This window comes from Acanthisitta chloris, unplaced genomic scaffold, assembly GCF_000695815.1.
Source record: "Acanthisitta chloris isolate BGI_N310 unplaced genomic scaffold, ASM69581v1 scaffold30786, whole genome shotgun sequence".
Taxonomy (NCBI): domain Eukaryota; kingdom Metazoa; phylum Chordata; class Aves; order Passeriformes; family Acanthisittidae; genus Acanthisitta; species Acanthisitta chloris.
In genome coordinates this window covers 248-9,660 of record NW_008679178.1, presented here as the reverse complement: position 1 = coordinate 9,660, position 9,413 = coordinate 248, and the positions used below count along the sequence as shown (strand labels likewise).

Sequence of the window (9,413 nt, the reverse complement as noted above, 5' to 3'; positions counted from 1 at the left end):
CCCTACACAGGGGCCTGCAGGGCTTTCTACCACCCACCCCAGATTCCCCATTCACCCTAATGCCTTGTCCCCTTGTTTCCCACCCCACCTTACACTGGGCTGAGCTCTCACCTCGGCAAGGTTCATGACAGCGGTCCCAGTGCCTTCAGGGTCCATGCTGCGGAAGAACCCTGCAGGGACACAAGAGCAAAGTGAGCAACACATCCCTCTGTTCCTGCCCTCCCTGCTCCAGGGCTGTCACTCACTGAACATGGCCTCCAGCTTCACGAGGCAGCAGACAAAGTTGTCAAAGTCCACACCCATGTCATCATCTGCATAGCGGGCCACCACCACTTGATGCAGCTTGTTGTTCAGCTTGAAACCTGCAAGGCAGAGAGCAGTCAGCACCCCAGGGAGGCAGGAGAGGAGGGGATAATTATGAAAGTCCACACACACACACGAAGGGTCCACCAACCCACCCAAGGAAGGGCACTGTGTCCAGCCTTAACAGGAAGAGAGGATGCTCTCCCTGCAGCCATATGACTAGTGAGTTCACTAATCTACCCCAGGCCTCTGCTTCACCAGAATGGGATTCTGTGGATCAGAGGAGGACAGAGGCTGGGACCACCTTGCATACGTCCCTAACTCTACGGCTCCAGCACTTGGCACAGCTGAGATGGAGAGTTTGATGCATACATGGGTCACAAGCCTGGTGCATACATGGACCACATCTCACTGCAACAGGTTGGCTCCAAGCACACAATATAGGCTGGTTACACTCTTCTCCAGCTACTTGGGATAGGGCTCTGACAGCAAGAGTGCCTTCCCCATCCTCCAGCCCAGCCAGCCGCATCCTCCTCCAGACCTACCGGCTGACTCTAGAGCCATGCGCATCTCGTAGGAGCTCATGGTGCCTGACTTATCCAGGTCATGCTGGCGGAAGATCGTCTGCAAAAACATCACAGAGGGCGTGAAGGGCAGGCTCTCTTGCGGCCTCCAGCCTGGCTGTCACCTCCCCTGCTGCCCCAAGAGGGGTGCTACCCCTGTGCAGTGCACCATGCCCCCTCTCCTTCTCACCAGCCAGCTCCGGATCTTGTTCCACAGGATCTGGAACTCCACCAGACCAAGGCGGGCACTGCCATCTTTCTAGGGAGCAGAGGGTCAAGGAGAAAGCAGGCAGCAAAGAGGATGGTACAAAGGCAAAGTCACCAGATCCCATCCACCCGAGGCAAGGAAAGCCTGGCCACATTTGGACTGCCCAATTTTCCCCCCAACTTCCCCTCTCTGTCCTGCAGCATCAGCAAGATCAGAGACTGCAATCCAGTGGGGAAAGGGCAATGCTTGAACTAGCTGCCATTGCACTCCCTGGGAGCAGCTGTACACCACTGTCCTGTCCTTGGAGGAAAGCTGGGCTGGCCTGCAGCAAAAAGGAACATTGTTGGGGGCCAGGTTGGAGAAGGGCTCAGAGGTACTCGTCTACCCTGACTCCTCAGATGCATGTCCTTGTGCAACAACACAGGCCATGGCTCCTGTCACTTTACACCTCTCATCGTCAAGAGCTGGATAGGATGGTTTGGGAGAAAGATGCCCAACAGTCCTCATTCACTGCTGGGAGTCTCTCGAAGGCTGGGTGGCATGACAGCACATAAGGCTGGGGAGCCTATGGGAAGGGAAGCACAGGGACCTTCTTCCCAGAGGGAAAGTAGAAGGCATGAGTGGGGCTGGGCTGAGCTCCTGGTGGCAAACCCAGAGTGCAAAGCAAGCAGGAGAACTGATGGTCCTTTTAAAAAAAACCTGCTGTGAAAGCCAAGGAGTGTAGGGCAGGTAGTCCTGAAGCCATAAGGACCCCTTCCTTTTTTCCCCATGGTTGAACAGCCTTGGCATGGCTGGAGAGCCAAGCCACAGCTCCCATGGAGAAGTCCTGCTGCTAGTTGGCCCTGGCCTGCAGCACCAAGAGGATACATCCATCAGGTTGACCATGTTGCGGCAGGAGTCCAGGCTGAACCCGTCTGTCTTCAGATCTTTGTCTGAGAAGGAAGGAAGAGGCTGAGCACGTTCATCAAAACCCTACCTGCTGAGCAGGCTTGGGCCACAGGGAGAAAGGGGTGGGAAGGGCAACGCTTACGTCTAGCGATGACTCTGTTCAGAATAGTCCGAAGCTCAAAGACACTGATTTCCATGTCCTGTAACAGGAGCAGAGTTAGCATCACCCCTTGCCTGCTCTCCACCCCACTTGTGGCCACATCCCTGCTCCTGCCTAAACATCTCTGCTTTAGTCACAGAACATCAGGGTGTCATTACATTTCCTGCATACCCAGAAGAGTTTGGGTCACAGCTGGATGCCCTTTCCCCACATCTGCCCCCATCACACCACCCCTGGGGGCAGCTGGGCTGAGCTGTGGCAGAGATGGACTTGTCTGTAGGATGGGACTGCATGAGTGTGGGATGGGCTGTAGCTCCCATAGCGAGGAGTCCCATTCTGTCCCCTCCCCGGGCCAGGGCCTCCCAGAGCTCAGTGCAGCCATACTCACCTCCCCTGCCAGCTGCTGGAACATGTTCTTGAAGCCATCCTCTATGTCATCTTCAGTTATTTCCTCCTGGGGTGATGCAGGCCAGAAAGAAGAGGTTAGTGGTCAAACCTGGGCTTGGCCCTGCCTCCCAGACTCAGCAAACCCCAACTGTAAGGGAAAGCTCTTCTTTGTTCTTCTCATCTTTGGTACTTCCCTCATCCCCACCACCCTGACCCTGCCAGCCCCTCTCCAGCCACAGTGACATCCCAAACTCAGGCAGACATCTCCTGCCTGCAGCTTCCCCTCCCAAGCCCTAGAGCCTCAGCACCAGCCGAACCAAAGTGGTGGCTCCTACCTCATCTGCCAGATCTGCTGAGATCTCTTCATCCAGCTCCCTGGGGCAGAAAGGAAGAATACAAAGTGATGAGCAGGGTCTCCAGGCAGCAGGCTGCCCACAGTGGTAAGCTCACAGACACAGGCAGGGACTCACTCTGTGTCCGACTGCTTCTCGGTGAAGACGCGCAGGACGAAGTCAGCCTCCTTGTGCGGCTCGAAGGTGGAAGGCACAACGATGTACTCTCCAGGGGGCAGCCGGATCTGGTTGCTCACCTCCCGCAGGTTGATGAAGGTCTCAGATCGTGCCATTGACTGGTTTCGCAGGAAGAAGTCCTTCTTCAAGTGCACGTTCTGGGTGCCCTGGGCCTGGGGGAAGGAATGGGCTTGTGGACCACAGCCCCACAATGGGGAGCACCCATAGGGAGTGGTGAGACCAACACCAGCCCATCAGGCAGGACATCCCTGCCCTGCCCATCCCAGTAGGAGCCATCCCTCCCTCACACATCAAGGTGCCCAGCACCCACTGGCACCCTAACCACTGCCAGTGCTGTGCGAGCTCCCATGCCGCTGGGTGCATCACCCCATTCCTGACCACTCTTGTGCTCCCCTCCAACAAGGGGTAGGCTCCAGCAGTACAGGACATACCTCCTCAGGAACCTGCAGAGAGGAGAGAAAAGGGGGAAGAAAATCAGAATCCCAGTACCTGTCCAAACTCTTACAGATGCAGGGAGCACAGGATGGGGGACATTAACCCACAGACTGGCCAAAGCAGGTGGGAAAGGTCTCCTTGAGCACTGGGGTCAGAGGGGGGACTGGCAGGGCTGAGCCAGTCCCAAGGAAGTGGCATCAGGGTGGGCAGGGCTTACCTCGTAGACAGCAAAGCCGATGGTATGCATGTCACCTCCCACCCGCCGCTCCCGACGCCGGTGCTTCTGCATCAGAGCCACCAGGAAGCTGCAGGCCACCTCATCGTCCCCAGGGTCATCATCTTCTTCTAGCAACTTGATCTTAAACTGGGGATTGATCCAGAATGTGGCTGAGAGGAAAAGGATGTGCGGATGAGACATCCGGCTCAATCATGCTGCCAAGAGTGAAGACAAGGAGGAAAGAGGTACCTGGGTGATTCCTGCAGCCCCCAGCAGTGCTGCCCCGGCGCCATGTGCCCTCAAACACCTGTGTATGCCATCTGCTGAGCTCATCCTTGGTGAGGGCATCGGGGGTCAGGTTGCAGATCTCCAGCCTGGAGAACTCCCTCATGAAGTCTCGAAAAGACATCCTGTGGGAGGCAGGTAAGGGCTGCGATCAGGGCACTGCTGGGGAGAGGGAGGAGAGCACAAGCAGCTCTGGAGCCAGACATTTAGGGAGAATTAAGTGACAGTAAAATCTTTTACCCCAAATAGTTACAGCTTATTTAAAGCCCACTGTTGAGTTTGGGACAGAAGGGATGTTTACCCTTTCTAGATGTTTATTTTGTACTTAGTTGGGCTGAATTTCCTTGAAGGGAGGAAAATTATTAACTAGATCAAATCAGAAAACACTGGCAAACTCTCCAGTGCTGGAAAGCCAGCTCATAGAGGCAGGTCACACGTTTCAGGTGAAGCATGACCACAGGATCTCTCCCCAGCAACTCTGCTCCTCCCCAGGCCGGCTGCTGAAACAGAGCAGCACTTCGTTCCGGCACTCACCAGAACTCTCCGTCCTCCATCTTCAGCTGCAGCTCTTCCCTGTCACCAGGGTCAATGTTGTCCCACTCAGAGGAGCTGGAATAGCAGGAGAGAGACAATTAGATGAGGACTACTCGAGGTGAACTGGGAGCACTTCAGAGCTGACCCTCAAATGCCCCTTTCTGATGCGAAAGGCACTGCATGCTGCAAACTTCCCCTCAGCAGTGCCATGCACTTAATTGCTGCGCATCCAGTGCTTGCTGGCCTGGCAGCAGCAGGACTGACATTCTTTCTGTCCTGCTTACCCATCACTCCAGGCTCCAGTCCACTCCACCTGACCCCAGGGGTTCCTGATGCGGATGATTTGTTCCTGCTGCCCCCGGTAGTTCACCTGCCAAGCACCAAACACAGAAGGTTGAGCCCATGCCACTGGCCAGGCTATGTTTTAGCAATTAAAAGTCTCATGTAGCTAACTCACGTTTCTAAAGGCTGTGACAGAGTAGGCATGGCCTTTCACCAGCTTCTTGAAGGTCACTGCTTCCATATCAAAGGCGCTTGTGATCTGAGGAGAACATGCAAAGCTCAAGTCAATAGCATCAAATTCACGTAGTCCCATTCCTAGCCCTTCCCTCCAGTGTGTGGAGAATTCCCCTTGCTTTGCACCACTCCAGACAAGATAAGTAGTGGGTAGCAGCAGCTTGTGCTCAAAGGCTGCTGGCTGAGGACAATTTAAAGACTGCTTCCCTGCCAGAGGACTGTGAAGATCCATCAGGGAACCACCCAAACTTCAGAAAGCAAGAAAAGGATTTAATCATAGAATCATAAAATTTCAGGGGTTGGAATGGATCTTACAGATCATCTTGTCCCAATCCCCTGCCATGGGCAGGGACCCCTCCCACCAGACCAGGCTGCTCAAGGCTTCATCCAACCTGGCTTTGAACACTGCCAGGGTTAGGGCATCCACTACCTCCCTGGGCAACCTGTTCCAGGGTCTCACCACCCTCACAGTAAAAAACCTTACCTTAATATCTAGCCTAGATTTCCCCTCCTTCAATTTGCACCCATTACCCCTTGTCCTATCACTGCATTCATTTAATGAGAGGGAGCATTTCTCAGTTCCTAGTGCTGCCTAGAGCGGGGGATGTACCACCACAATCCACTCTGCAGCTAAAGTCAACTTCTCTGGGCCTCTGCAGGGAGAAGACTAAAAACCCTGCTCCAGGTAATTTGCTGATGCAAGTGACGGCCAGATCTATAGGCAGGCCCTTGTTCCACAGCCTGCACTAGAGATGGACATTCCCACTTCATCCAAAAATCATTCACCGTTAACTGGGCTGCAGCCCCACGTGCTGTGCCCCAGGGCTGCCACACTGGCTCTGGAAAGGGTGCTCTGCTAAGACGGGAAAGAAGCAACCTCCCACACAGCGTCCCAGCAAGGGGACTGCTGATACAATCTGGGGCTGTGACGCCTCACTTTGGCCACTGCTGTGGCAGAGCCGTAGCTCATCCCAGCACACTACTTACGTCGATGGAGCAACCCAGCAGGGAACCCCTCTCCAGCGCCTTGCGGATGATATGGGCCATGTTGCGCGGTGGTCGCTTCAGGTCGTACATTTCTGCCACACCACCGGTGAAGTCCTCAAATCCCTCGGTGGTGCTGCCCCCCGAGAGCGACTCATAGCAGCCATTCAGCCTGGGCGCCGGGCGGTGAGAAGGGCACGTGAGGGGACAAGAAGGTAGCACACCAAGCACCCAGCACAAGCAGGACCAGCAATAGAAGAGACTCCCTTTCCTCTACCCACCCACATGCCCATCATGGGGGTACTCACTTGGCATAGGCCTTCTCCAGCAGAGCACTCCAGAACTCGGTGCACTCTGCTGAGTGGACAAACAGGAGCTCCCCATCCTTGGTGGGCAGCAGGTCGTCCACCACAACGTCCACCCACTCACCAAACTGCCAGATCTGGGGAGTGAGGAGACAGTGGGGTGAGCTTGGAGCGTCCCATGCCTTGCATATCCCTATCCCAGAGGGATGCCCTCAACCCACTGCCCTCCCTTCCATCCCAGCCCACCAGCCGTGGAGGGTCAGGAGCTCCCTGCCCACCTGGAAGTGGAAGATGCCTGCATAGTCCTCCTGGAAGCTCTGTCCGTGGGGCACCACGCGGTGCAGGAGCTCCTCGTTGAGTGTGAGGGAGCCAATGGCAGCCAGCAGCCAGCAGTCACCTGGGGAAGGAGAGGACGCTGGTGTGAGCACCCATCACCTCCCTAGCTGGGAGGGCAGGATGTTTAGGAGCTCATGATGTGCTCTCCTTGCAAATGTTTGGGGCTCCCGAGATAAAAATGTACGTGAAAAAACCAGAGAGGGTCCAGCAAACAGAGCTCAGGGAACCAGGCTTGCTCAGTCTGCCCTTGGAGAGAAGTATTAGCTCAACAGAACATCCTGCCTCACCTGAAGCCTGTGTGCAGACCACCACACACAGTCAGCACCAAGAGCTCCCTCCTGCAGCCATTTATCTTGACCCCTCTGGAACTCATTCCTATGACTGCGCTCCCTATCTCAGACAGCAAATTCTGCAGGGGAATTACGCTTTACATTAAAAAAGCCATTTTATTAAGCACGAGGTTTCATGCTGCTCTCCCAGCTTCTCAAATTGCAAGCAACACCACTGCACTTTTCCTTCCACGCGCTCTTAACCACAAGTGCTGCTCCAGGCTAGCACTGCATTTGATTCCACTTTCTCTTTTGCCTTTGAAGCCTTTCACACCTTAGCCTTGAGCTTGGATAACCTGTAACTGGGCTGTGGTTTGACAAAACAGCATTGACCAACTGAACACCACTGCAGTGCTCTGGGCTGTTACACGCTCCAGTTGCCACCTCAGGTTTGTCCTAATTACTGTATGCATTAAATGTGGTCAGCCCTGAAACCAGCTTGCTATGTGTGCTAAGGTATACAATGCTCCCAATCAAGTGTCCTACTTGATTCTGATCAGGACAACACTCATGGTGCTACCAAGGTCTGTTTCCAATGACAACGAATCCCGGTTGCTACCTCTGCCAGCCTACCCAACCATACAAAATCACAGAGTCAACTGGCTTGGACAAGACCTCTGGGATCAAGTCCAACCTATGACCAAAGACCACTATGTCAACTAGACCATGGCACTAAGTGCCATGTCCAGTCTTTCCTTAAATGTCTGCAGGGATGGTGACTCCACCACCTTCCTGGGCAGTCCATTCCAATGTCCAATCACCCTTTCTGTGACAAAATTCCTGCTAATGTCCAACCTAAACCTCCCCTGGCATAGCTTAATACTATGTCCTCTCGTCTGGTCACTAGTTACCTGGGAGAAGAGGCCAACCCCCGAAAGCATTAACACTACTTGTCTCAGTGCCTTTGCCTTGGGAGACATGCCGGGAGAAATGGCAAATCACCACTTGAACTCGGTAGCTCTCCTCTAAGTTCCCTTTTGCCACATCACACTGCTTTGCAAGCATTCTGTCACAACCAGCACATCCTCAGTTTGTTACTGTCATCCAGCTGCCATCCCTCACGACTGCTCTTTGGAGCAACTCCTGACACTGTTGTCAGCATGTCAGGCATGGATCCACCCAACAACTCCCCTCATCTCAGTGTGTGCATGCATTAACCCACTTTCATGAAGCCTTAACCTAGAGGCACCAGGAGGCACAGGATGACCCCTACCTTTCAAATGGAAAAGGGCAGCCACCCAACCCTCTCCAGTCACTGCTCTCCAGACCAAGGTCCAAGGACAGAGCTCCAGCACTCACCCAGAGCCCCTTGGCAGATGTCCGTCCGGGTTGCACCGCCAACGATGAACTGAGGGTCATCCACTAATTCCTGCAGAAGGACAGAATCAGATGATGGTGCTGGATCTTGGCAGGGCTTGGGCTTCAGTGGGGCTGGCACCTACTGCAGCTCTGACTCGAGAGAAATGGTATATGGTCCCTGTGAGATGCACCCCACCTGCCCCCTGCTAGGGAAGGCTGTTTAACTGCAACCCCAAGGCCACCATGGTAAGGCAAAGAAAGATCTTCTGCTGTAGTCATGGGAGAACAAGGTTGGATAGACTAATGACACTCCCCTTGCACTGGTGGCACCTGGGGATACATGCACTCAAAAGCTCCAGTCACTGAGGGTGACACATGCATGCCATGACACCTAGGAACAATGACACAGCCCACCTATTTTGAAGCCCACAGCCTGCCCCCCAGAGGAAGCAGGGCCTGCCAGACACAATGAATGCTTTTCCGAGCAGACACTCATGGAGCATTGGTCCAGGCCTTTGGGAAAGGAGGCTCTGCAGCAATCCAGGCACTTTGAGCGCTGAGGGGAGCTGGCCAGGGTCAGGCTGCAGCTCAGCACACCACGTCAGTGCAGAGATACAGGGCAGGGATCCCAGCCAGGCCTGAGAAGAAGCAAGCCCAGCACTTACCGACGGACGCTTCCACACCACCCCACGTGTCTTGCTGGAGTGCGGCCCCAGCTCCTTGAATCCGAGGGCGGAGGGACCAGCCGGGAACTGGGTTTTTTGAGGAGCCTGCCACTCTCAATGCACTCCTGCTTGAGGGCCTCGTAGTCCTGGTTGAGGTACTTGATGGCGTTGTTGTGCTGGCCGACCCCCTCGGCTCTCAGGCGGTCTCTCTGCAGACGGGCAGCCATCCCTCCAAATGGCATCATAGCCAGGCACTGGCCACCTTACCTTCAGCTCCGCTCCCTGCAACAGAACGGGCACGGCCAGGTTGAGGCAGGGCTTGGTACCTTCCCCTGGGGATGTCAGACATCTCCCAGAGCCAGGCTTGGAGGCTGGATCCCCAATTCTCCACCAGCCCCACAGCAGGGACCTTCTCCATCAGCACTGCCCTGGGGCAGCGAGCCCACCGGCACACAGAGCACCCCAGGAT

General features: G+C 55.0%; 1 protein-coding gene across 1 annotated transcript in view; it reads right to left on the bottom strand.

The window, feature by feature from the left end:
* LOC103804587 (calpain-1 catalytic subunit-like) overlaps positions 1-9,222 on the bottom strand; it is a 9,910-nt gene extending 688 nt beyond the window's left edge. The window contains 21 exon segments of the mRNA XM_009077201.1: positions 112-170; positions 246-362; positions 849-927; positions 1,057-1,125; positions 1,942-2,006; positions 2,105-2,162; positions 2,511-2,576; positions 2,845-2,884; positions 2,980-3,191; positions 3,471-3,482; positions 3,692-3,861; positions 3,941-4,101; positions 4,511-4,585; positions 4,795-4,880; positions 4,968-5,051; positions 6,014-6,182; positions 6,319-6,452; positions 6,594-6,712; positions 8,280-8,349; positions 8,945-9,033; positions 9,036-9,222. Of these exon segments, the coding sequence (XP_009075449.1) occupies positions 112-170; positions 246-362; positions 849-927; positions 1,057-1,125; positions 1,942-2,006; positions 2,105-2,162; positions 2,511-2,576; positions 2,845-2,884; positions 2,980-3,191; positions 3,471-3,482; positions 3,692-3,861; positions 3,941-4,101; positions 4,511-4,585; positions 4,795-4,880; positions 4,968-5,051; positions 6,014-6,182; positions 6,319-6,452; positions 6,594-6,712; positions 8,280-8,349; positions 8,945-9,033; positions 9,036-9,189 (2,088 nt within the window). The 5' untranslated portion in view covers positions 9,190-9,222.
* Between the last annotated feature and the right edge of the window lie 191 nt (positions 9,223-9,413).